This window comes from Pseudopipra pipra, chromosome 8, assembly GCF_036250125.1.
Source record: "Pseudopipra pipra isolate bDixPip1 chromosome 8, bDixPip1.hap1, whole genome shotgun sequence".
Lineage (NCBI taxonomy): Eukaryota > Metazoa > Chordata > Aves > Passeriformes > Pipridae > Pseudopipra > Pseudopipra pipra.
This window is the reverse complement of record NC_087556.1, coordinates 24,346,992-24,372,559: the sequence shown is the minus strand read 5'-3', so window position 1 is coordinate 24,372,559 and position 25,568 is coordinate 24,346,992. Positions and strand designations below refer to the sequence as shown.

General features: G+C 55.5%; 4 protein-coding genes across 16 annotated transcripts in view; 1 reads left to right on the top strand and 3 right to left on the bottom strand.

Moving 5' to 3' along the window:
* Positions 1 to 3,099: 3,099 nt before the first annotated feature.
* On the bottom strand, positions 3,100 to 7,682 carry AS3MT (arsenite methyltransferase). 5 transcript variants are annotated; one of them, XM_064663200.1, is made up of 12 exons: positions 7,292 to 7,682; position 7,187; positions 6,894 to 6,959; positions 6,268 to 6,395; positions 6,010 to 6,160; positions 5,801 to 5,937; positions 5,439 to 5,508; positions 5,121 to 5,202; positions 4,906 to 5,037; positions 4,641 to 4,783; positions 4,111 to 4,242; positions 3,100 to 3,289 (listed from the first exon to the last, which is right to left on the bottom strand). In XM_064663200.1, exons 1-12 carry the CDS (start codon positions 7,489 to 7,491, stop codon positions 3,191 to 3,193), a joined length of 1,341 nt encoding a protein of 446 aa, XP_064519270.1. In that variant the 5' UTR covers positions 7,492 to 7,682; the 3' UTR covers positions 3,100 to 3,190. The 5 variants fall into 5 exon arrangements, with proteins under 5 accessions (XP_064519270.1, XP_064519266.1, XP_064519268.1 ...); XM_064663196.1 differs by lacking the exon at position 7,187 and having other exon boundaries at positions 6,268 to 6,327; positions 6,894 to 6,934; positions 7,264 to 7,682; XM_064663198.1 differs by lacking the exon at position 7,187 and having other exon boundaries at positions 6,894 to 6,934; positions 7,292 to 7,496.
* Positions 7,683 to 7,815: 133 nt separating this feature from the next.
* Positions 7,816 to 11,154, bottom strand: BORCS7 (BLOC-1 related complex subunit 7). Its single transcript, XM_064663201.1, has 5 exons — positions 10,992 to 11,154; positions 10,508 to 10,570; positions 10,038 to 10,081; positions 9,582 to 9,602; positions 7,816 to 9,155 (listed from the first exon to the last, which is right to left on the bottom strand). Exons 1-5 carry the CDS (start codon positions 11,130 to 11,132, stop codon positions 9,104 to 9,106), a joined length of 321 nt encoding a protein of 106 aa, XP_064519271.1. The 5' UTR covers positions 11,133 to 11,154; the 3' UTR covers positions 7,816 to 9,103.
* Positions 11,155 to 11,929: 775 nt separating this feature from the next.
* On the top strand, positions 11,930 to 15,512 carry LOC135418178 (steroid 17-alpha-hydroxylase/17,20 lyase). 2 transcript variants are annotated; one of them, XM_064663185.1, is made up of 8 exons: positions 11,930 to 12,303; positions 12,808 to 12,946; positions 13,495 to 13,724; positions 13,936 to 14,022; positions 14,121 to 14,330; positions 14,561 to 14,748; positions 14,834 to 14,937; positions 15,127 to 15,512. In XM_064663185.1, the coding sequence occupies exons 1-8, from the start codon at positions 11,980 to 11,982 to the stop codon at positions 15,393 to 15,395; spliced, it is 1,551 nt and encodes a 516-aa protein (XP_064519255.1). In that variant the 5' UTR covers positions 11,930 to 11,979; the 3' UTR covers positions 15,396 to 15,512. The 2 variants fall into 2 exon arrangements, with proteins under 2 accessions (XP_064519255.1, XP_064519256.1); XM_064663186.1 differs by having other exon boundaries at positions 11,934 to 12,303; positions 14,579 to 14,748.
* Positions 15,513 to 21,030: 5,518 nt separating this feature from the next.
* Positions 21,031 to 25,568, bottom strand: part of WBP1L (WW domain binding protein 1 like) — a 57,788-nt gene continuing 53,250 nt past the window's right edge. For all 8 annotated transcript variants that reach the window (XM_064663187.1, XM_064663191.1, XM_064663190.1 and 5 more), the window contains 2 exons: positions 24,804 to 24,965; positions 21,031 to 23,378 (listed from right to left, as the gene is read on the bottom strand). In XM_064663187.1, coding sequence (XP_064519257.1) covers positions 22,639 to 23,378; positions 24,804 to 24,965 — 902 coding nt within the window. In that variant the 3' untranslated portion in view covers positions 21,031 to 22,638. The remainder of the gene's footprint in view (positions 23,379 to 24,803; positions 24,966 to 25,568) is intronic.

Here is a 25,568-nt window from a genome sequence, read left to right as displayed (position 1 = left end):
GCTCTACACCGCCGGGCACCCCGCCCCGGCATCTCCTCTGTTGTGTCGCGCCTGAGAGCGAAATTAACCACTGAGTATTAAATTTAAGCCGCGCTCCTCCCTCACCTCACCTCTGCTCAGCCCCCCCGTGCCGAAGTTCGGCGTGAGCGGGGCCGGGGTTTGGAGCTCCCACCGGGCATGTTCGAAGCCCCTCCAGTTGCCCCGCTCCACTCATCCTCAGTGCATGGATTCACAGAGCGCTGGCACATCCGATTCAGGAAAATACCTGTGAATTAGTGTGTGCTCATGTCCCACCACCCCGAGACCCCGGCTGTTCCCAAGGCCTCGGCTGCTGTGCAGCGATCCCAGGTGGGAGAACAGACACCCGATGCCTGGCCATCAGTGCTCCACGTCCGTCACTTATGAGGGATACAGAATGCAGGACACAGTTCAGCATCCTTGAGACACAGCCAGAGACGAACACTGGGAGCTGCCGGTACGGCTTGTGGTGGCTGAGACCCTTTAGAGGAGATAAAACAGCCCCTGCTTTGTTTAAGCTCTTGGAAAATAGAAGAGTAAAGAATTGTGCAGGACGACCCAATACGGCAGCAGAGCACAGGGCTCTGGGGGCTGTAGCCACAAATCCTTCCTGGTCCCAAATCTCATTCAGCTCATCCTGAGGGAGTTCTGCAGGTCTGCTCCCCCCAGGGAGGTGGCAGGTGTCCCTGAGCCAGAGTGACCTCCTGCTAAACACAGTAAACAGGAACTCAGGAATCCCTTCTGTTTCCCCCCAACTTTGGGCCGCTGCGCTCACAACACTTTCCGTGCCTGCTGTGGGAGGACAACAATGCTGCAGATCTCACAGTGGAAGAACAGGATTTGGGGCACCTCTACAATCATCAAAACGCCCAGACCAGGTCGTTGGACAGATTGTTTTGGGGTTCCTCACGTGGGATGAGGCTGCAGGACCTCCTCTTTCCATGGATTGAGGGCTAAAATCCCCAAGGCTGCACAGGTACAAGCAAAGCCAGGCACACAGGACACCCCCACATCCACAGTATGGTGAAGATCCCTACTCTAATGCTCCAGATCAAAGTCAAGTCCTCTTAGCTGCTTCCTCCCAGACATGCTGAGAATTTGGAAAAAAAACAGTGCTGTGCAAATGGAGTGGCATTTAAGCTGTGGCCTTTTTCCCTATGCGCACAAGAGGGGAGACTTCACTGGGGGTGCATCTCTTCCCAGGCAAGTTGAAAGGATGCAGCAGGGATTTATGTCTTTTTAATGAAGGAGTTTGCAGGCAGGACCCCCCGCCCCATCTGCTCTTCCATTCTCACTGGGAAGGCTCTCTTTGATAGCAGAAGCTAATTGCTGCAAATCTCCAGGGGTGAGCTGTTTGGGGGATTTTGAGGAAGTCTTTGTAAGTAATAGAGGAAGAGAGCTATGCAGGAGAGCATTAAGCAGCCTCTTGGTGGTATTTTCAGCAGGTCCCATCACTGAGGTCATTCCACACAGTTTCAGAGCTCTTCATGCCTACTGGTCTCAGCCACCCCCAGAGCTGCTCTGCAAGGGACCCCTACCTGAAACCACATAATACATGTCCTGATGATACAGATAACACCAAAGATTCTTTTTTTCAAAGCATGGCATAGCTCTAAACCCAACAACTTATGAGTTTTTGTAGACCCAATAGGTCAGGCTCATAGTCTAGTCCAAAGCCAAAGGGACAGGCTGGCAAGGTGACTTTCCAGGAAACCATATTTAAGGGCATTACTTATATATTTAATCTCTAAAGTATTACTTAATTGCTGCCCTGGCCTGGTCAAGCATTCTGGGCTGATACACCTGTTTCTGGACTTCCCATCACTGTGTGACAGTCGGGTATTACCTGTTCATTCGTGCTTTTCATTCCAGGTGTTCTGGAAATGCCTCCTGAACACTTGGACCCTCCTCAGCCACTGCTACTGCTACTGCAATGCGTCCTTGGCACTGGGCCATGTTTGTTTTTTAACCCAAATTTTACTGTTTGCTTTCTGTCTTCCCCCACACCACAGCAAGGTGATATTTAAATAGCATAGAGGAGAAACTTGGACCCTCCTGGAAAATCAGTGTGAGGGTGGCTGGAAATGGTCCCTCATTTCCAAGCACAGCTGCTCACCTAAGGGCTTTTCAACAGCCCCCAGCCTTTCCCAAACAGCGTCTGCAAGCCAGAGCATGCAGGATTCCTGCTGGGCAGCAGGAGTGCAGCCCATCACCTCCCACCGCAGCCTCGAAGCCCTCGCTCTTTGCCCGCTACGGGATGGGGCCAGACGCGATTCTGCTTTTCCAGAAGCGCCGTATTTCCCTGCAAAACTCCGCAAGTGCGGTGCCTGCAGGGGACTCGAGGCTTTCCCACTAGATGGAGTCCAGGAGAAAACAGAAATCTCAGCGACGCTGCACAGGGAAGGAGAGAGCAATTCCCATCTCCTGGAACGAGCTGCAAAGCACGGGGAGCTGCGCCTGGGGCATCCCCGCCCTGAATGCAAATAAAGGGGACATCCTTCCTCAGCCTGTGTGCCACGTTGAGTTCTTGATAGAAAAGCAGGGCTGGCTGAGGCCCCAGGAGCTGACCAATCCTTCTTGCCCACCACCCTGGGGAGATGCTCACCCCACGGGCAGCTGGCACGGACTCTGCATGGCAGATGCTTGCATATGGAGGGTTAGCACAGCAAGATCAAAAGAAGGAAAAGAGCAACTGGGCTGCTTATTGCTGTGCCTTTCACTTCTCAGAAGCATTTAGATCTGAGCTGTGAGCTCCCCAGGACCAAAAATTGGAGCCAGGCTGACACAGAGGAGGGGAATGCTGCAGGATCAGGTCCCCACAGGCTCAGCACCAGCACACAGTTGCTGCCAAGCACACGCCAGATCTGCCATCTCATGTTCAGGGACCCACAATCCCTTTCCCACAGAGACTGTCCCGGCCCGTGTCCCCAAGCCATGCGGCCACTGCCAGCCCCACAGCGAGGGGACCCACAGGACAGCTGTCTGTCCTCACTGCACCCAGGCACAACCTGCCTCTGATACCTGACATGGAAGCATAGTACCCCACAGGCCCTGTGGTCCCAGCCATGAGCACACAGCCTCTGAGCTCAGACATTTATTTGCTCTCTGGTGAAAGACACGCCACTGGGGCCATGTCCTCCTGCCTTGCTGGCATCTGCTGGTGTGAGGGCACTCAGCAGCACCCTGGGGGACCACAGGTGCCACGAGGACAGCAGGCAGGACCTGGGGCTGCCAGCTGCTCCAGCAGCTGGAAGGGATTGCAGATCTTCTCCTGGAGAGCAGAGAAAAACCCAGGGAAGGATCAGGCCAGAGGGAAGCAAGAGGTAACCTGAGAGTGACATTTCCCCCTTTCTCAAACCCTGCCAGTGCAGAGCAACCCAAGCAGACTCCCTAAGCTCCTGGGTCACTCTAGCTGCTTTTCTCTGCTATGAGGAGGAAGCCAAGAGTTTCTCTGGGACTTTGGCTCTGCTTTTATCTCAGAAATGCCTCCTGCTTGGACAGAGACCCAAGAACATCTCCCCTCACCAAGTACAAGGCTGCGTTTCAGGGATACGCAGCTGCAGGGCATTATCTCCCTTGCCTCTCCTGGCCCATCTACAGGCTGGAGGGACCACCAAGGAGAAGAAAGAGGTTTCCAGCAGATAGAGTGCTTTGTGCTGCAAGGTCAGGGTTGGCAGATAGGGCCAATCTGCTCTCCCATCAGCAGCTGGGAGAGCAATGGGCAGGAAGGAGCTGCAGGGATGGGCTATCACCTCCTCTGGCAGGCTGTACACAACCACTCCCCTCAGGGGAAGGATGTCTGCCCTTGGGAGACCTCAGAGAAGTCCAGCTGTTAGCCTCACCAGTCCCCACGGACATGTTGGGGGGGGCAAGGGGTTCTTTGGAGGGCTCTGACTTGGGCTGGGGTACAGTTTGTCCACACTTAGCACCAGGCACCAACCTTGGTGCCCCATAGGCTTCTGCCTGGCCCAGAAGCACTCTTGGGTGTCTTGGTATCATGCCATAGGCACTCTGATACCCCAGGGCAACTCTGATGGCACAGGACACCCATGTGCCCATCCCTGAACCCAGTCGCAGAACCCTGCTACCAACCTTCGCCCCCTTGCAACAGTTGCCCTGAGCTGCTGTGGCACTGGCCCCAGCTCGGATCAGGAACTGCTCTGCAAACCTGGAGCTCTGCAAGATTGCAGCCATCTCGGCATCCACATCCACCACCTCTCCTTCCTGGGAGCAGAGGAACAGTCACAGGGCTGGGGTCCTGGATATGTGTCCCAAGGGGCCCCAGCCACCCAGCCAGACAATGGGGGGAGAGAAAGTGGGGGCAGATCTTGGCCCAGAACTCTAGAGAAACACCCACAACAACCAAACAGTGGGCTTCAGACCCTCTTAGGAATCCACCATGGATGTCCTGCTTCTACCTTTACTGCAATACAATGCATGGATCTGTAACCCTTTCCTGCCCATTTGCACTCCCCTGGATTTATACAGCCCCTCTGCTCCCACTCATCACCCCTTTGACCAAAGCTTGTCCCCCAAATCACAGAGGACACTCCCGAGTGGCACTGCTTCATCAGCGTTAACCCATCCCTACAGACCAAGACTGCTTGCAGGACTCCCTGCACCTTGAAAGTGAAGTTGGCATCAAACACCAGCTCTCGCTCGTGTCCCATGATGCCACCGTTGTAGATGACCTGTCCTGGCCCGGCCCGGCTGCCACCCGGCACCTTGAACAGGCGGAAAGTTGCAGAAACAAAGCGGCAGTCTCCTGCAAGGGAGAGGTTGGTGGGCTGGGCACTGAACACCCAGGCTGGGATCCAGCAGGGCCTGGGATCCCAGCACAATTCCCCACAGCCACCTGGAGCTGACACTCCCTGGTTGGACCCTCACCGATGATGCCCTCCAGCTCCTTGTCTCCGATGGTGATGGGGCTGGCAGTGACCAGGCACGGGGGGCTGAACCCTACCTCCTCAGTGATGCTGTACAGATCTCTCCAGTACAGGGCTCCTGCCAGGCACTCCCCTAGCATGAGACCACAGACACAGGTGATGGAGGCAAAGGTCCAGCCCCCCATCCCATGTCCCCCATCCCAGAGCCCTACGCACCCCACAGCACCCTGTGCTTCCGGATGGTCTCGCTCAGGCGCTGGCTGGCGTAGACATCGCTGAAATACATCTCTCCCCCGGGCTGGAAGGCAGTGAGGAGTGAAGGGAGACCCCCAAGAAGTAAAGGGACAAAAGAGGCAGGGGAAATTGGGAACACCCTAATGCTACTCTGCTTGGCACCCTCTGCAGAGGTGCCCTCCCATGGCCCCATCCCACGTCTCCACCTTGCTGCATCCCCTTTGCTGCTTCCCAGTGGCACCCTAACAGCAGGGCCACCCCAAGCCTGCTCTGGTGCCCTGGACACAGGCCCAGCATCACCTTCAGCACACGGAAGGCCTCCTGCAGCACAGCCTTCTTGTCAGGGGTGAGGTTGATCACGCAGTTCGAGCTGGAAAGGAAGAGATCAAGGCTTATTTGCACTCTCTTCCCCACCGGCTGCTGCACATCCACCAGCTCCTGCACGTCCTGTCGCTTCACGCACGGTTTGGAAACACCGACTTGACGATGAAAAGGGCAGTTTGTATATTCCCAGACTCTAGCCCAGGATCTGCCTTGGGATTTCCCTACTGCTAACATGTGCTTCTGAAGCAGGTGACCCAGTGGGATGTGGACCCAGACCCCCACCCACAGCCCCGGGGAGCAGCAGGACTGGGGGTGACAGTGCCCTGCATGGTACCTACATAACAATATCGTAGCTCTCATCAGCCAGCCCAGCATCACCCAGCTTCTCCATGTAGCCATGGAGGAACTCCACATTCGGCTTTCGGTAGCCGAACTTATTCATGTGGTAGGCAATGTGCTTCTTTGCCACCTCAACCTGGTAGGAGAAAGGGAACAATGGTGGGGGGCTACTGGGAGGATGAGGGGAAGACCCAGCTCTGCACTGTACCTGGTCCTCGGTCATGTCTATGCCGGTGACATGGCCCTGCTCCCCGACCAGCTGGCTCAGCAGGTAGCAGTCTCTGCCGCTGCCACAGCCCAGGTCCAGGATCCGGCATGACAACAGGCACTCGGGGATCACCAGCCCACAGCCGTAGTACCTGGGCAGAAGCTGAGCTGTGCCTGGTGGAGATGCCCCCATGACATGGCTGTCCAGGGGGCTGCAGCCCATGGGGACACAGCAGTAGGGAGAGATCCTGGGGTTTACCTGGCCACCACCTCCTCATGGACATGCTCCAAAGCATCTCTCACTGCCTTGGGAAGGGGCCTGGCAGAGGTGACACACGCACTGGTTTTGAGGTCCTCTGACTTCTGCAGCTCTTTGCCATAGTAATCCTGAGACAGGAAGGACAGGGACCACTAAACTATGGCAAGTTGTGCCCTGGGAACTCCCCATGCTCCAAAATATGGGGGCCATGCCTGTGCTCAGCCTGTACATGCCCCGATGTCCTCCAGCACTGGCATTCTCACTTCCACCCAGCTAAAAATTAGACTAATATCACGTATTTCCTTGCCCCCATCCTCCCCAGGTCCCCTTGCTCACATGCACATATGTGTTTGTGCAGGAGGGAATTTAATTCCCATTTGCAATAACTTTGTAGGCTGCAGCCACCACTTCCCTGGCTGAGGAGGGTGTGGGGAACGAGGGCAGGGAAACGCCAGGTTGCTCAGCCCCCCCACCCCTGTGGGCAACAGAAGCAAAGCTGCTGACTGCACCTGACATTTTCCTCTGGGCCCCAAACAAGCTTTATCCTCTGATGGCAGCAGGGACTCCAGCACATCCCCTGTCCAGCCGCCCCGGCCCCCACCCCCAGCTCCCGTAGCACCCCTCACCTGCACCTCCTGGTGGATCTGCTCTCTGCAGGGAGTTGCCACTGCAAGGAGAATGTAGGGCTGGTGCTTGACACCACAGAGATGGGCATCACATCAGGCCCTCCTCAAGGCTCTAAACCCCACCTCTTCCCCCAGATACCGGAGCACTTTTTGCTCTCCCCCAGCAGAACCTAAAGAGACACCCCAAAACTTGCAGTCTAGTAGGATACTCCTGGGGGCACCTAATAACAGTCCCCCCCTCCCTCCAAAAACACCATCCCAGTTGCCATGAAGGGATGACCCTCCAAAACAACCCTGTAGGGTAAACCCCCTCTCCCTGCTTTGCAGAGAGCCCTCTGGCCTGAGGGTGCCCCCAGGGCGGTCCCAGCACCCGCAGCAGAGGCCCCTTGCTGCCATACTGCCTCCAGCTCCACCGCCTCGGACGGACTCTGCCCGGCCCGGGCCATGCTCCGCCCCGGCATCCCGTGCCACCCCGCGCCTGGCTTCCATCCCGACACCAGCTCCTGCCTCGCCCAGACCCCAGCCACATGGCACTGCAAGCACACAGGCACGGTGAGGGGAGCTGGCCCCGCTCCCATGGTGGGGATGACCCCATCATTCAGTTTGTGCCTGCATCCACAACTCCAAACCCACTCTGCTGCCTGTCCCCCAACAGCTCTGCACCTCCATGGTGCAGCCCTGTCCCTGCTCGCCCCAAATGCAGGGAGATATAAGTTTAATGCCACAGGGCTGCTCCAGCCTCTGCAGAGGACAGGACGTTGGAGGGGATGAGCCACCTGCAACAAGGACACACTGCCTCTGCAAAGACCCTTGAGCTGAAGCACGATGGGGGACACTGGAGGGCAGAGACCCACCATCCCAAACAGTCTCCCTGCCACACAGGAACTGCCACCATTGGCATCCAGCACAGACTCCACTGCAATTTGGTGGTGTTCAGGACAGCTTTTATTCCCAGCAAGAATATTGCAGCTTCTCCAGTACCTCAGGGAAAACCCTCACTCCCATTGCAAAGCTGGGGATCAGGACCCCACCCAAGGCAAAAATACCCACCATGGCCCCTGGGCTAACAGTGGCACCTTCATGGGGATGCAGGAGCTGTGGTGCCATTGTGTGAAGCCCAAACAGGCAGTGGCCCTGGCAGGAATGGTGAAATCCAGCCCAGGAGAAGGCTCTGCAGCACAGGAGCCAAACCCCAGCAGCGCTCCAACAGGAATGTGGCAGGCCAATGCCCACTCTCAGCCTGACTGCTCCTATCAGCTGGTGAAAAGCACACTCAGGGAAACAAGTGCTTCCCATGCACTCCAAGTGCTCCAGATAAGTGACATATCAAAAACAAGACACAGTGTTTATAGCCTGGGCCTGGTGTAACTCCCCAGGATGTGAACAGGTCACTAGTCCTCAACAGAGCGGTGCAGAACTGGGCACACCAGCTCATGATGCTCTCCTGCCTACTTCCCAGCTGGGCCTTTGGATACCTTCCCAACCAGATACAAACACACACTACAGCCAAGGCTGCTTCATCAATAGCTGGAGCAGCAGCCCAGGAAAAAGAATGCAGTTGAAGGCTGAATGCAGCGCAGATGGGCTGGCAAGGGGCTGACATTCCAAATTCTGGCACAGTGGAAAATAAGATAACCTCCGAGCAGGATGCTGGCCAAACAACATCCAGCTAGACCACTGGCAGAGGTGTGTGCCCAGATTCCTGGTTTCAGAAATTCTGGGCTGGGACTGGCACCTCAGCCAACACTGAAGCACCTCTCACCCACCCAGGCACTTGCAGCTCCCACTGATTAACATGCCCTAAATAAACTGCACTCTGTGCCACCTCTGTGGCTAAATACAGACCAGTGGCAAGCTGCAAGTACCTGCATTTAAACCACACAGCTCAACTCTATGCATTTCTTTCCAGGGTTGCTGGTGTGAGCAGAGCACCTCACCCTACATGGCAAGTAAGCGGACACGGGAATTGCTGGAGGGAGCAAAGTTTCAGGTGAGTTAGTTTCAGCTGGGCACAGGTGAGCATTCCGGAGCAGAGGTGTGGATGGAGGCACATGAAAGGGGACCACATGCCCAGAAACACAGACTCTACACATATTCCAGCTGACATCCAGCATGATCCAGACATAGTTCTGAACCCCAGGGCTGGATGGTAGAGGATGTTTTGCTTCCCTCAGTGCCAGTTGAGACATCCTCATGCCTTTGGCTCCCCTTCACTTCAGCAAGTGATTCAGCTGGTCCTGAAGGTTTGACGACCGCTCGACGCTGGGGACCAAGAGGAGATCTAGAGTGAGATCTGCTCCCCAGACTGTGCTGTGCTGCCTGTGCCCAAGGGACGAGAGCAGTTCGAGTGCTGACACTACAGCAAAGAGAAACCCTGAGGCTCCCCAACCCACTTCCATGCCCCACAGGCAAGCCTCACTTTTTGCACCCTGCTCTACACAGCTCTGCTCCACACCACCCCCATCTCCTATCACAAGCAACCTCACAGGCTCTATCACATCAGTGAATAAATTGATGGTATAAATACCACCTCTTCACTCAAATTCCCATCTCTTCACAATACTGAAACACTATCCTGCTGGGCCAGCATCTGCTTCAAAGGCAGCTGCAAACACCTTTCCACTCTGCTTTCTGCCATCCTACTCCATCATTTTTCCCTTTCCACATGTCCCCCAGAGTGGTACTCACTTCTTCTGAATTGCTTCTTGCCTAGATGAGAAAAGGAAAGATAAAAAGAGCATTACAAAACCAAAATCTCAGTCATGATGTTACGTTAAAGAAAAGGTACTTTAACAATGGCTCAGGAGACACACAGAAATCCCCTGTTTCTGGATTAAGGCCTAAGGGACAGCAGTGGCACTGGCTTCTTCCCCTTAGTCCCAGATGTGTCACACATGCTCATGGGCGACATGGTACATGGCAAACAGGAGGCAGAAATCTCAGCTCCCACTCCAGAACAGCCTGAGCTGTACCAGTGGAGCTGAAGAGGGCTGGAAAATTCCAGCTCCAGGGTCTGCTCAGCTTTGAAGAACTGGAAAAGAGGGATTGGTCTGAGTAGGCTTCATGCAAAGTCTTTAAGGAGAACAGAAAAGGACTGAGGGATCCACTCAATCCCTGAGAGAGAACATGGTGTCCCCTACTTACTGGTACTGTAGATGAGTGGTTATTATAGCCATTTTTCTTAAACTCTGTGGAGAACAAAACAAAGAATGAATGCTTGCAAAATCACAGAGCAAGCTGTCCCAGTACCCTGGGGAGTCACAGCCATCATCGTATCACTGCACTGCCTACAAAATACCCCTGCCAGTATCTGTCAGCAGTGGCACACTCTTCTCTTCTTTCCCAATGACAGGCACAGATATAACTGCTTTGTTTCAGCCCCCAGTCCCTCCAGCTTCCCATCAGAGAGGTCCAGCTGGCCAGGCTGCAGGGCACTGGGGGGCCAGTGGCACACATGGGTTTGAGGAAGCACTAAACTATTCTGGCCACCAGGCCTGCTTAACGCATATATTTCACTTCAGGGCTCCTCGAGCATGTCTGCAAACTGTTCTTATCACCCTCCCCTGCTCCTGTCCCTGGAATCACTGTTGCTCGAGCAGAAGAACACAGCTTACATCTTCCGAGTGCAGGATGGCATCTTCTTGCATCACCATGTTCCTTGCAGCTTGACCCAGGAGCTAAAAGACAAATGCACAGATCAGGCTGTGAGGCAGCAGCTCTGCATTTCCCGAGGCCCCTGTGACGGCTCGCAGGGTGACACTCGAGATGACATCTCGGGGAGCTCCGCGGTGCCCTGGGCCCAACATCCATAGGGAGCGTCTGAGGCACCGCTCCCGTCGGTCACCCTGAGAGACAACGTGAGGCAGGGGCAGCCTCCCGCCTCCCAGCGCTGCCAGAGGCACCGAGAGCCCCGCGGCGCTGCCCAGCTGTGCCCGCATCCCGGTCCCGTTTTCCTGTCTCTGCCCGACACGGGGATGTGTCCTCGCCTGGACTACAGCTCCCAGCATGCCCCGCGCCGCCGTTCCCGGCGCTCCGCTCTGCACCGGCGGGGCTCGCCCGGGCCCTGTAACCGGCCGTCCGCCGGCACCCGCCGCTCACCTCGGCGCTTCGGGAGCCCTTCAGCACCTGCTTGGTGAGGGCGATCACGTCGGTGCCGCAGCTTGTCACCTTCTCGGTCAGAAGCCCCTTCACCGAGTGCCCGAAGCGCGCCTGGGCGTCCGCCGCGCCCCCTGCCGCCATCTTGCCCCGCCCCGCCCCGTCCACCCCCGGGAGCCGCCTCCGGGAGGCACTACGGCGAGCGCCGGGGGCCATAAGGATCGTGAAGGCGAAGGGCCCGCGTGGGTGGGGGCAGTGCTGGGAGGCACTTCTGTTCCCAAGGAACTCCGCCAGGACACATCAGCTTCGGACATCACCGCGGGCACGGGCATCCCGAGGCTGCCCAGGGCTGCCCAGCACTGAGTTTCTGCCCAGCACTGACCAGAGTTTCTCAGCACTGACCAGTCCTCACCAGCACTGGTGAAGACTGCCCAGCACTGTCAAGTGCTGCCCGTTGCTCCCCATCACTGATCAGGGCTGACAACCGGGGATGCTCAGGGCTTCTCAGCATTCCCAGCCCTGGCCAGTGTTGTCCAGGGCTTCTCAGCACTGCCCAGCCCTCCACCCCTGTGCTGCCCATTCCCTCCAGGGCACATCGAGGTGTTCCCAGGGTGGGGACGGACCCCAGTGCCCCACGACCCCCCCAAGCTGTGCCCATGGCACCCAGGACAGACCTCGAGGGCTCGGCTGTCCCCTCACCCCCCACAGGGCCCTGGGGATGGAACCCCAAGGACAGACCCAACCCTGGGCATCCCCTGGCCCCCAGCCCGCTGGATGCAGCTCCCCCACGGCCACCCAGCGCGGCCGTGGCCCCGCTGCCCTCGCCCCCCGCCATGTGCCCACAGCTGCAGAGCTGGCCACGGGCCCAGGCCCGGCTCCCCCCTCCCCGTCCCCCCGATAAGGAGCCGAGCCCGCCTCAGGGTCAAGGCGCGGCCCCCGCCGGCGCTATAAGGGCCCCCCGCGCTGCCGCAGCCCCTCAGCCGGCCCCGCCATGGCGCTGCTGGGCGCCCTGCTGCTGGCCCTGGCCCTGCTCTGCACATGGGGGCTGGCGCGACGGCGGGACCCCTCGGGAACAGGGACAGGGACGGGGCTGGGGCGCCCACGGAGCCTGCCGGCCCTGCCGTTCGTGGGGAGCCTGCTGCAGCTGGCCGGGCACCCCCAGCTCCACCTGCGGCTGTGGCGCCTGCAGGGACACTACGGCAGCCTCTACGCCCTCTGGATGGGCTCTCACTACGTGGTGGTGGTGAACAGCTACCGGCACGCCAGGGAGGTGCTGCTGAAGAAGGGGAAAGACTTCGCCGGACGGCCCCGCACCGTGAGTCGGCGGCAGGTTTTGGGGGGACCCTTCCCACGGTGGTGTGGGATGAGGCGGGGGCTGCTCCCAAGAAAGGCACCAGCACCCAGCAGGATCCTTCTCCTCTCCCCATCCTGCCCGCAGCAAGCCAGTGGCAGGGCAGCCCCTCAATGCCTCGTTCCCCAGAGCAAACCATGGGCATCCTCCATCCCGAGGGTGCCTGTTTTTCCCGCAGCTGGCTGCATCTCGGGACATGGGGACATGGGTTCAGGTATCATCAGGCTCTCCACACCCCCTAAGTTTCCTGGGCAGCCTAGAGCCCTTGACCCTGGCACCTGATCCCAAATGCCTCTATCAGTCCTTGGCAGGGGGGAAAGCAAAGCTCATAGCTCAGGCTTTGTCTGCCTTTGCTAACCCCCAGCCCCTCAGACCATCCCTGGGATGAGATGATCATCCGTCCCCCCAGGTGTCACCCTCACAGAGCTGCTCTGCAGCAGGGTGACCCTGGGACTGCCTGTCCCCCAGGTGACCACAGACCTGCTGTCCCGGGGGGGCAAGGACATCGCCTTCGCCAGCTACGGGCCCCTCTGGAAGTTCCAGCGCAAGCTGGTGCACACTGCTCTCTCCATGTTTGGGGAGGGCTCGCTCGCCCTCGAGAGGATCAGTAAGTGCCTCCCACCAGCCCCCAGGCTCCCTCCCAGCTCTGGCTCCCTCCTGCACTTAATCCAGGCTGGACTTCTCCTTCCTCTGATTCCCTGGGAACCTCTGATTCCCTGGGAACCAAGGGGAGATCCTGACTCAGCTCAACCCCCCTGGCATCCCCTTGCCGAGCAGGCGCTTGGTCCCTCTCCTTCCATCCCTGCTACTTTACCCACACCTCTCCCCACACATTTTTTGCCCCCAGCTTTAGTTACCCTCAGTCATAGATGGGGACACTGAGGCATGCTATTCCCACTCCACCCAGGAATAGCATTGAGCCACACTTAGAGACTTCCCTGCATGTCTCCATCCACCCTCCTCCTCCCAGCACCCAGCATTGTCCCTTCTGCCCATCCCAGGCCCTTGGGGCTCAGCCCTGGCAGGGGGTGCTCTGCAGGAAGCACACCCTGAATGAGCAGGGACCCCTCCTTCCAGCCCCAAGCTGCCCCCTTCACCCCTTGGCTTCACCATCACCACCTCAGCACCCCCTCGCCTGCCTCTCCTCCACCTCAGTCTGCCGGGAGGCTGCATCCCTGTGCGAGACGCTCGGCGCTGCGCAGGATACGGCCCTGGACATGGCCCCTGAGCTCACACGGGCCGTCACCAACGTGGTCTGCTCCCTCTGCTTCAACTCCTCATACCGGCGCGGGGACCCCGAGTTCGAGGCCATGCTGGAGTACAGCCAGGGTATCGTGGACACCGTGGCCAAGGAGAGCTTGGTGGACATCTTCCCCTGGCTCCAGGTGAGCAGGGACATGGGGAATGCCTGTTCATCTCACCTCAGACAAGAGGAAGGAGCTGGGATGTGTCCTGCAGGAGCCCCCCAGAGTTAGGAGGGTTCCTGCCCTGGTATCCCAGTATCCTGGTTGGCATGGAGAGACTGCCTGGGGACCTGCAGGGGCTGGGCTGGGCTCAGTTGGAGTCCCTTGCTGTAATGTGGCTTCTCTCCCCTAGATCTTCCCCAACAAGGACCTGGCCCTGCTGAAAAAATGCCTCCAGGTCCGAGACCAGCTGCTCCAGCAGAAATTCACTGAACACAAGGTGCCAGTGGGGCCAGGACAGGGAGATGCTTAGGAGCTGCAGGGTGCTGGAGCTGGGATATGCTCAAGACAGCCCAGCTTACACATGTCCCCTGGCAGGAAGCCTTTTCTGGAGACACTGTGAAGGACCTCATGGATGCCCTGCTGCAAGTGAGGCTCAGTGCTGAGAACAGCAGCCCCCCGGTGCCAGGGCTGGAGCTGACTGACGACCACCTCCTCATGACAGTGGGGGACATCTTTGGGGCTGGCGTGGAGACCACCACTACTGTTCTCAAATGGGCTGTGCTCTACCTGCTCCACTACCCTGAGGTAGGGTCTGCACCCCATGGCAGGGGGCCTGAGCTCCCTCCTGCACCAGGGACATTGTGAGGGGCCTTGGGGGAGGGCAGATGCCAAAAGAGATGTCAGGCCCCGCAAATAGGCAGGATCGGGCTGTGGCCATTTTACTTCTGCCCTGCACAACCTGACAGGACATGGTGGTGATGATTGGATGTACCCCACTGTGCACAGGGCAACCCCTCCCTGGGCTCCGGCCCCAGTCCTTGCTCCCTTCCCAGGTCCAGAGGAAGATTCAGGAGGAAATGGACCAGAAGATTGGCCTGGTTCGACACCCCCACCTCAGCGACCGCCCACTACTGCCCTACCTGGAGGCCACCATCAGTGAAGTGCTGCGCATCCGACCCGTGTCTCCCCTGCTCATCCCACATGTGTCCCTTGCTGACACCAGGTGAGACCCCGCTGGGGTGCAGCCAGGTTGTGGGCAAGTGACTTGTGGGAGGGAGCAACTGTCTCACTCTGTGTTCGCCTTCCAGCATTGGGGAATACTCCATCCCCAAAGGCGCCAGGGTCATCATCAACCTCTGGTCTGTGCACCATGATGAGAAGGAGTGGGACAAGCCCGAGGAGTTCAATCCTGGTGGGTCAGGGGATGGCAGGGTGGGTGCAGCCCTGGGGGAGGCTTGGTGGTGGGAGGTCAGATCCTGCTCCCACCCGTCGGGGGCATTTGCACCATCTCTGCTTCTGCAGCTCATGGGAGGGACACACACGTGATGAACTCAGGCAGGTCTCGATCCCTGCTGATGGCAAGTACCCCTTCCCCTTGCAGGCCGCTTCCTGGATGAGCAGGGCCAGCACATCCACTCGCCCTCACCCAGCTACCTCCCCTTCGGGGCCGGGATCCGTGTCTGCCTGGGAAAAGTCCTGGCCAAGATGGAGCTCTTCCTCTTCCTGGCCTGGGTGCTGCAGAGGTTCACACTCGAGTGCCCCGAGGACCAGCCCCTGCCCTCTCTGGAGGGCAAGTTTGGTGTTGTGTTGCAGGTGCAGAAGTTTCAGGTGAAGGCCCGTCTGCGGGACGCCTGGCGAGCGGCCTCATGATGAGAATGAGCCCTGGATCCCAGGCAGTGGTGGGGTGGGCTGGGACAGGCCCATAGAGGCCATACCCTGCCTGCCCCGTGGATGTGGGGTTGTCCAAATAAAGATGTTCCCAACACAGCATGGCTCCAGCTATTTTTTGGGCAGGAGATGGAGGGCAGGGGAGGTGTGGGATGTATGGTGGCCCTGCAACTTTCTGTGAGCACTGGGCTGAGCTGGGAGGCTGTGGTGCCTCTGTGGGGCTGCTACCATGAGGGATGTGGGGTGGGGGGCCCGTACAGAGACAACCATGAGCCGTGGAAACTAGCCTCTCCCACAGCTGACCCTGGGAGAAGGGTCCACCCCAGCCAGGAAAAGTGGGAAAACGACCAGTGGGCAGCTTGGCAGTTAGGGATGCCCAGGCTGTGCCCAGTGGCTGTGACCCTGGGTGGGTGACCTTGGCTGGCCCCTGCCTCAGTTTCCCCACTGGGAGGCAGGAGAATGAACGCATTGCAAGCTGGGAGCTGAGCCTGCCATGGAGCAGGGAAGAGCTCCCCCAGCCCTGCCCTTCTCTGCCCCATCCCAGGACAGTGCGTCCCAACCAGCCCCAGTGGGGGCTCCCATTGCTCAGGGACATGAAGGAGCACCCAGAGGTGCCCGCACCCCACAGGCTGAGCTCAACTGCAGGCCCCCAGACCCAGTGCGTGGGCACCATGGAGCCGGGGGCTGCCAAAATTCCCTGTGCAGCAGTGTGGCATCTCCCACCTGCAAGGTGTCCAGAGCACTCACTGTCTGGCTGGATTTTGGCTGTCACTCCAGCAGCAGCACAACATTCCTGTAACACAAGGGGACGCATTTGCTCCGCTTTCACCAGAAACCACTGTGCCATGGAGGGCAGCGTGTAATTAGGTTTCTGGTTCCCTATTACTTGAGCTCTTAATATTTAACTAAATAGCTGCACAGCTACAACTCAGGGCCCTCGAGGGAAAGCAGCCAGGGTGGAGGGGAAAACCCCACAGAGACCTAGCACAGTGTGACACCCCCAGCCCTGCACACGCTCATATTTTCCCCCTTTTCTATTTCCCTCTGCCCTTCTCTTGTTAGCAGGCAGGAAAACTGACCTAAAACCTCCCCATCACTAAACTTTCTACTCAGTGTGTCAAAACGTAGGTGTTCTTTAAAATCCCAGCACTTGGCTTTCATGCAGCCCCTTCATCATCCCCCATCTGATGCCAAAAGGGTCCTGTGGCATGAGGATGATGAAGATAATGTGTTTGCAGCCTGGCATAGCACTGGGAGCATCCTCCCTCCTCCCAGTCATTCTCCCAGGGGGCTCAGGGTAGTAGGGAGGAGCTGGAGAAAGAATTGCCATGCACACACCTGCCCCAGGGACAATCCTCAGGGTGATTTGTGCAGCTAACTCACCGGGCAGAGGGAGTACAGCAGGAGCCCAGCCCCACTGCTGCCTCACAGAGTCTCTGCTGAGCCCCACACTCCTTCCCACTCCCCTGCCTGTTTCCATCACACCAGGGGTGCCATGGGTTTCCAATCCCTCCACTTCTGCTAGCACAGACTGAAGCTGGGTGGGTGAAGGGGGACTGGACTCAGAATGGGCTTTAGGAAAACTTGGCTAAACATGATGCTCTGGGCTTTCCTGGGGACTGGCACCTCCAATGCCAGCCTGGTCCTTCCCCTGCCTCAGATCCTGTCCCTGGCAGCACATGTCGGCAGGGAGGCTCCTCTTCAGTCTCCTGCAGTCACCAGTACTTGCAGCAACCTGACGCCTCCAGAGGCATCAGCAGGACCTCCAACACCTTTGTGCCCCTTTGCCAAGGCATTTGAGTTTGCTCTTGGTAAGGGAAGGGATTTTCTCCTTGCCTGAATCAACCCGGTGTTCGTTTGCCAAGGCGCTCTCTCGCGCATTCACACTCACACAAGTGCTCAAGGCCAGCAGGTACCTTGGGGCAGAAATGGGGACCTTTGAACCAGGCATGTTTCTAGACTGGAGAACACCTCCAGCCGCAGCCACTTGCACTCCACGTTTCCCCATTTGCCAGGGCTGGCATATGCTGCAAGCCCCATCGCCCCAAGCCCAGCCCTGCTGCAGGGCATCTTGCCCCCTGCCCACCTCGTCTCCTCCCAACTGGGAAAAGATGCTGCCACAGGGGGATCAGTGCCCAGCACCAGCTGCCCGGTACCTTGGGAGCTGGTAAACTGCCACTGGCATGGCTGCTCCCTGCTCTGGGAATGGGCAGAGACGCTGCTGATTCACACGGCTGGTATTTATGTCCTGACAGCTGCTCTGGGGCCCTGCTGCTGCGTCCAAACCCCCAACCCCAGTAGAAAACTTCACCTGGATTGATGCCACTGGGGCAGTGCTGGATTTGTCCCATAGTGGGCCCCAACATCCTCCCACTCCCAAGGCCCCCATAGAAGTCAGGGTCCCCTGAGACTCAAGACACACAAATCCACCACCTTGGACAAGGCTTTGTTCAGATCTGGCACTGGGCAGCTCAGTGACCCAAAATCTGGGGGGGATGAGGCAGCCATGCCCACGGGAGAGCCGGGAGGAACCTCAGCATCTGCCACCAAGTTTCAGCTGACTGAGCACAGGCAGCCACTGGGAACGCTGAGGCTTTTGCTGCTGAAATAATCCTGCTGCTGTAACAGCTTGGGCTGTGTTGGGTCCCTGCCCTCCTTGGGGTCCTTGCATGGGTGGAACCAGGACAGGAGGGAGAGGTGCTGAAGGTTTTGGAAGGGTCAGGAACTAGCAGCTCCATCTCCCTGATGCAAAAGGGTCTTGCAAGGGAAGAACTGGTGATGGTGGAAAGGATAAAGCTTTTTCATGGCTGTTCCCACACTGTTCCCTGGGTACACCATGAAGCAGATGTGCAGCTTGCTGAGGCAGGATCAGAGGGCACTGGGCAGAGCAAGCCTGAGCCTTTCCATCGCACAAACTAATTTTGGGGGACACAGCCACCCCCACAGCACTCGGCTGACCCAGCTGTGCTACAGCACCAAGCTCAGCAGCCCTTCAAGTTTGAGAGCCTTCACTTTGCACCAGGCACTGGATGACCCTGGACTGTGACAGAGTGATGGCCAGTGCAGGAGGAGCAGGAGACGCTCAGAATACCTGCAGGCTCTGCAGCGGGCACGGTGCCAGGAGAGCTGAGTAAGCACAGACCTCAGGACACAGCTGTTCGCCGGCCGAAAACAAATCGAGAAACAGCCCGGCAGCCTGTGACCCCCCGGCACAGAGACTGCAGCGCTTGCACCACCGTCGCGACAGCCCCGGTGCAGGCACCCGTCCCATCTGATAAAAACAGATCTGTGCTGCAAGGATGGGGGAAACCAGCTCTGACAATGAGCTGTGGGATGCTGTGGGGCTTGCCTGAGCCAGGGAGCTGCCAGTCTGCCTCCCCTCCTGCCTGATCCAGGCTTTTCCTATATAAACAAAAGAAGGAAAAAGAAAAGAGGGGGGGAAAGCCTCTCTGGGACGTGTTGCACAGGAGGGTGAGCGAAAGTTGGGAGGCAGCAGCCTTCAGGGAGAACCAGTCATCTGAGACAGCAAAGGAAGTTTGTTCACTGGTGCTGGACCCTGCTCTCTGTCAAACTTTGCCAAGAGGGAGTCACAGTGGGACAAACCCAGCCAGGGCATGTAGAGAACCAGAAGAGATATGGCTGTGGGAGCCTGGGCTGCACGGGGCAGGAAGGGAGCACAGCCCAGGCTCTCACTGCTGATGCACATCCCCAAGTGGTGAGGGGTGCTCAGGGAGCCCAAAGCTCCCATTGCCCAGTGGAAGAGACTCATGCTGTCAGTGGAGCTGCTGATTTTGCTTCTCCCCAGGCTTCCTGCCCCAGAAAGCTTTTGATGACTGTGTAATGCAGAGGCTTAACTGCACCTCGGCTTTCCTTAGCCTCCAGTTAGTCAGGTAAAGCTCTGAGAGCAGGCTGCCAGCAAGCATCAAAACACAACTCCCTTCTCCTCCATCTTCAGCCAACACCCATCCACAGGGTTGTACAAACATGCAATGATATGTGGCAGGAAAATCACACCAGTGTTCTCAGAGGAGGAGTTTGCATCAGCAGAGCTGAAGAGTCACTTGGGAACACAGAGGCAATAGTGCAGTATCCAATGCTCCCAGGCCTCCGTTGTGCCTAGGGGACACTCCTGCTGAGCCACCACACTGTGCTCTTCACCTGTCCCCAGGTAACATCCCCCAAGCCCACTGGGACACCTGCTGGGTCCTTGCCCTCAGAGCCAATTTTGGTGGCTGAGAACACGCTGTGTAAGCAGATCCACACTGCCATGGACTCCAGCAAGAACAGATTTCAAGGAGTATCAGCAACACCACTTAAAGCAAGTTGTAAAACAAAACACCAAGCAGTGGATTGACACTAATTTGCTGTCAAACCTGCTGCACTATTGCAACTCAGTTTTGAAACTACACATTCACATCTCCCATAAAACACTCACCCCTTACAGCTGGGAATGGGTGGGGTTTGGTGCTCTGGTGTTATAGATGCACACCTGCCCACGCCCTCACAGCTCCAGCATTTATACCCACAGCGTGGATTTGGAGAAGAGCTCTGTTTGGGCCATGTCAGCTTTCTACACAGGGATCAAGCACCTTTCCACCAAAGCTGGAGGTTTGGGAGTCCTCTGCCTGCCTGAAGAGGATGTGTCTGAGGAGCTCACGTGCCCGGTGTTCTGCCCTGCATCACTCCTCCCGATACCAGTTTGCCCAGGCTGCAGGTCTAAAAGCCTAAAGCACTGAGAGCCACTGACAGTCCTGCTCCTCCTCAGGCATTTGTGAGGTCAAGAGACATGGTTTGTGCCCCGTTCGTTTCTTTATGGTCTTTAAAAGCCTGAAAAGCTCCAGGAGTCATAAAACAGGCACACCACTGCTTCTTCCTTTTTAAAAGTAAGAACATCAGCTCAGTTTACTGGTACTCACCTCTATGTCCAGAGAAGCAGCAGCGTGTTCCCCTGACCTTAGTAGGATGTCAGGAAAGCAAACATGGAGATTTTTGTCTTAGGCCAACAGAAATGTTGGCAGAGGGTCTTGCACTGGCACAGGGCTGTCCTCAGGATTTACAGCAGTAAACACCACTCACTATGGGCTGCTGATGTGCTTTTTTAGCTTCCTCTGTGGTGTGAGAAACAAAGACAGAGGCCAATACGTACCAAATTCCTGGAGGTGGTACTGGGGATCTTTAATTCTCTTCTCAAAAGATACACCTGGTCGGTGCATACAGCTGAAAACAACCAGTCCCCAAGCACCTGGCTCTGGGGCACGCGCAGCCTCTCTGTTACCACTCAAGCTCCAGGCATCCAGGAATGAGGTCTCCTGAATCCAAATCAAAGTCCTTCATTCTTAAGAGTGCCCTAAGACACAAACTGAAGAGCTGTCTTCATCAGGTGTTCTGATGAAAGAGAAAGGCTGTGATGGGAAAAGGAGCAAGATTCTCCCAAACCTTCTAAGGGAAGAGCATTACTCTCAAACGTGCAGGTACAATGCTGGAATAAGCACCACTTCCCTTGCTCTGTAGCCAGCACAGCACCACGTACCTCTAGTTAGAACAACAAAACAAAACCACAAACTAAAGACAAATCTTGTTCTTACCTCACAAAATGATACACGTACACATGAGCAAGTTATCAGAAAAGGCATTATATTTTGGTTTCCACCTTATTTAAAACTGATTTTGGTTTTCAATCAATCAAATCTGAGTATGTCCGAGTTCAGTTTTCAATGGTTTTCCTCCCCATAACAGTAATGATCTGGACGACCATAATTATAAAAGGGACAGGGAGAAATCCCAAGAACAAGACACATAGTCTGAACTGTGCTCTCTTCCACACGAGCACTCTAGGGAATGTTAGTTTCAGCTCTTCCTTTTTTTTTTTTTTCCTTTTTTTTCCTTCAGGTTGTTACTATCAAAATCTCTACTGTTTATTAAAGCAAAGCTACAGTAAATTTTCTTGCAGTCTTACAGCAGGTTTTCTTATTACCAGTAGGACTCGCATGCATGGATTGCAGTCACGCACACACGCTCACAGACATTATACAGTAGCCAGTTGCCACCATAACAAAAAAAAAAAAAGAAAGAAAGAAAGAGAAAGAAAACAGACATTCATTTCTTTAAGTGGTCATTATTAGAATCGCACCAAACTTTTGGATAAAAAAAAAAAAAAATACTGCACAGGTCTTCCACGTGTACATGGTAAGTCATCCCTTCGCAATGGACGGAGCTCTCGTCTCCATTTGTTCAACATGCATCGCTGAAGCTTGAAGGCACGCTGGCCAAGGAGAGCCCTGTTCTTTTTTTGTCATCTTAACTCAAGTGTGCTGCTGTCGGGTGCAAAAAAAGGAAAAAAATAAAGCCAAGCCCTTTTGCAGCACACCGGGAAAAGGTCATTCGGAGACCACAGTACTTGGAAGGCAGCCCAGCTGCCTGGATTCTAACTGCTAACTGTGCTCTTGGAGGCATTGAAGGAACACACTTATCTTTAAAAATTACATATAAAGGCTAATTTCTGCAAACCTTTTCTCTTCAAACTGCTTATGGTAGACTAACACTCCTTCTAGAAGAAACTGGTCCTTCAGTCACCAGCTTCAAGTGGGAAATTTCCTACCTGCTGTCTTAAACACTGAAGCACCGGAGATTACAGTGCTGATGTGTTCGGGCATTCATCAGCTTGAGGAAAACTTAACATTGGGAAAAAAAAAAGAAAGAAAAGGAAGAAAGACGAAAAGATATCCCCAATGCCTCAAGAGCACTATTTCAAACCAGAACTCTTGGGCTACTGACTGCCGGCACTGTCAGAAGCTGCTCGCTTCTGGGAAGACACCTGGAGGTTGAAGCCTTATGGTGATTTGGTATCCTCCCAGGGTGAGATCTGCTGAGTTTTACTGATTGCGAGATAAAGCAGTGTTTCAGAAAACTAAAACCAACAAACACATAGTAACCATCACCAAAATCACCATTGGAAAAATTCCATTTGTTAGAAGGTCTCATTGAGAAACATCAGTCCCTGCTCCAAGGAGCAGGACAGTATGATTAACAAAACCCAGAGTAACCCGTCCTCCGCAAGCCGGGCCTTCGAGGACTAGTCCCCGCATTATACTGGAGGGGGAGAAACAAAAATAAACTAAAAAAGAAGGTTGTATCACCTTTTCCTCCTGTTAAAAGTTTTAATCCTCTTATTCCATTTTTATTTCTTTGTATTTTTTTCCCCGATTCTCCCTTCCACTTTGCCGCCTTAACTGGGGGAGTTATTGGTGCAAGAGTTTGGAGAGTCCTGCTCATTTATTGTGTTCAAGAGTACACACACCGGCTGCCGGGGCAGGTGGTGGTGGCTGTGTTCGCGGTGCTGCTCCTCGGTGGCACTGAAAAGCCCTTCCTCCTCGTCCCCGTGGGGACGGCCACTGCAGCTGTCGCAGAAGTCCAGGGGCCCGTCCAGAGCATCATCGATGAGCCCGTCGAATTCCTTGAGGTCGTCGTCGTGATGACCCCGGTTGCATACGCAGACTTCTATGCCCGAGTCGCCGGTGAAACGGCGCTGCCTGCCCGGCGTCTTGTCCTTCGCGTCAGGAATGGCACTGCTCTGCTCTAAGCTTTCAGAGCTGTAACCTTTCAGCAGTTCCTCCTTGCACTCTGTATCCTTATCGGGACCGGCCCTCTCCACTAGCTCGGCTCCCATGCTGGTACCGCCGGGCTCGGCGCTTTGCATTTTGGCAACTGCTCGCTCGACCAGCATGGTGGTGGAGGGCTCGGGGTCGCCGAGGCCGGGGGCCCCGGTGCTGTCAGTACTGCTGTTATTGCTGATGGGTGCTGCAGAGCTGCTCTGTGCTGGCTGCAGGCTCCTTGGCGTGTCTGGGATTGTGCTACTGCTGCCTGCTGGGATGCACTGCTGATGTAAGGCACTGTATGGTGGCGGGGGGGTCGGCGGGCGGTTCACCACTTCCTCATAAGGAGGTAGTAAATAGTTTGGCAAAAACCCTAGAAGTGGGAGGCAAGGAGGAGAAGTTATTTCAGGAGCAGCTTATCTCAGGAAACGAGTCACTAATACAGGTTGGTATGGCATTTGTCACCTACCAGCACCTTCCCACTGAACAGCTCAGTAGGCTCTACAAGGGATGCCAAAACTTGTCCCAAGTGAGGCAGGCGTGTCATGTTTTAGAGAAGCAGCAAATGAGGCACAGGAGGGGCACCATTACAGGATGAGATGGACATAGTTGGGAACAGCAGTCTGATCTCCTGGCTCTCAAATCTATACTTACAGCTACCAGGCAAACCTCCCTGGACCACATACCCCAACACAGACCCATAAACTGCACAGGGGGATGGCCTGTGTTGGCTGGAGGGAACAACTCCACGGCCCTTTCCAACACTGGCTTCTCAGCCGAGTTTCCATTTTCAAGAGCAAAGATTTCATCTCACAAAGCATTGTACAAATATGAAGAGACACGAGTGGTTACAAGGAACTTGGGATCTTGGCTTTTGGTTGCTGTTTTAGTGCTGGATTTAATTCTTCTGATGCAGTCATAATAAACTGACAGTACTGGCAAAGGAGTTTGATTTATTGTACTTATAACCCCTCAAATACATGAAATATTTTGTTTATCTATTAAGAGGGAACAAAATAAGTCTATATAGACAGAATGGACCTAAATACTGGAAACATTTAAGGATAGCACGGCAATTTTCCATGTGCAATTGCATATCCCTGGGGTTGGGGAGGAAAAGGCTGCTGGGGATGATTTCTGAGGTGGCTGCCAGAGTTTAATGAGAAAAGCAAGTTCATACATGCAATTCAACAGTCCATTACAAGAAACTCAGCTGTGGTATCTCTAGCCAGAAGGCCAAGACTTGCTGTTCTAGCACAGCATATCAGGGCACAAGGAGAGCATCAAGTCATTGTACCTTCCCTGTGCTGTGGGCAACAGCTCCTTCGTGCAGAGTGCTAGGGCTGCTCACCAGCAGTGTGGTCTTGGAACCACAGCACAGAGTGGGAGCCAGTACAGTCCCTGCTGAGGCTTCCAGCCAGCACTGCCACCCAGTTTGTGTGACCAAATTTCATGAAGCCACTTCCCACATCTCAGTCCCACCAGCAGCAAGTGCAGGCTAGGAGAAACCTTTGCAGAAAAACACCCAGGGAATGAATCACTGCACTCTCAGGACTAGGTGTGAAGGTGCTGTAGCTGGTGTGGTTCAACTCCAGAGTCAAGGGGTTTCAAATACATCCAGCAGCTTGAAATATACCACCTCCTGTCTGCAAGCCATGGTTAGGCAGCATGGTTAAGTGCCCACCACCTCTTGCTGAGTCCAACCACTACTCCCTCCTTCCACCCACCACCCAAGACAGGAAACTCGCTGCTGCCCTGCTCCCCGTGGTCTCCAGGGAAAACAGTGTGAGATACATACGGAAATAAAACGGCAGGGCCGAGTAGTTATGGGCTTCCCGGTAGGCGATCAGGTTGATCTCGTGTTGCCGCTGCTGGGCCTGGAGCCGATGCTTGGTGCGTCGATGATGGCAAACACAACAGCAGCTGAGGATGATGATGATGGTCCACACCAGCCAAAACCCTGCAGCGGGGGAGAGCGAGTGTTAGCCATAGTGTGAGAGCTGCATCCAAAATCAGGAAACCCCAAGAAGCCAAGGGAGAAGATCATCTGAAAGCCTGGATCTGAACCCCACACTGCTCTAAAGGTAGAAATATGTGTTTCACCAGGAGGCTTCCACATAGACCTCCCTGCCTGCATGGGACATGCCTATTCGGGCAGCCTTGCCAGAACTGGGTAACTCTGAACATACTTTGGTACAATGTGGACCATATCCAATAGGTACAACTCTGTACAAGAACTAAGCTCCCTGTTCCATTGCTCTTACCCCTTGGATACCATTTCTTCTAGCCAAAAATATGAGCAGAGCTGTGAATAGCATTGAACTGGCCTCCCACAGCCATTTTGGTTTGAAAATAACAATCAAGACACAAAAGACACTCTGCAGATTGACCACAGAAGAAGAGAAAAACCCCAAGCACTATGTTTTGCTTTTGTTTGCACTGCTCTTTAATTTCCAGTCCAAATCCTTCATTGTTATGTTTAACAAAAACATACTCTTTTTGCATAAATGTCTCAAAATATTTTTAAAACTTATTTTTGTATTCAATGTCTTAAATTATCCAA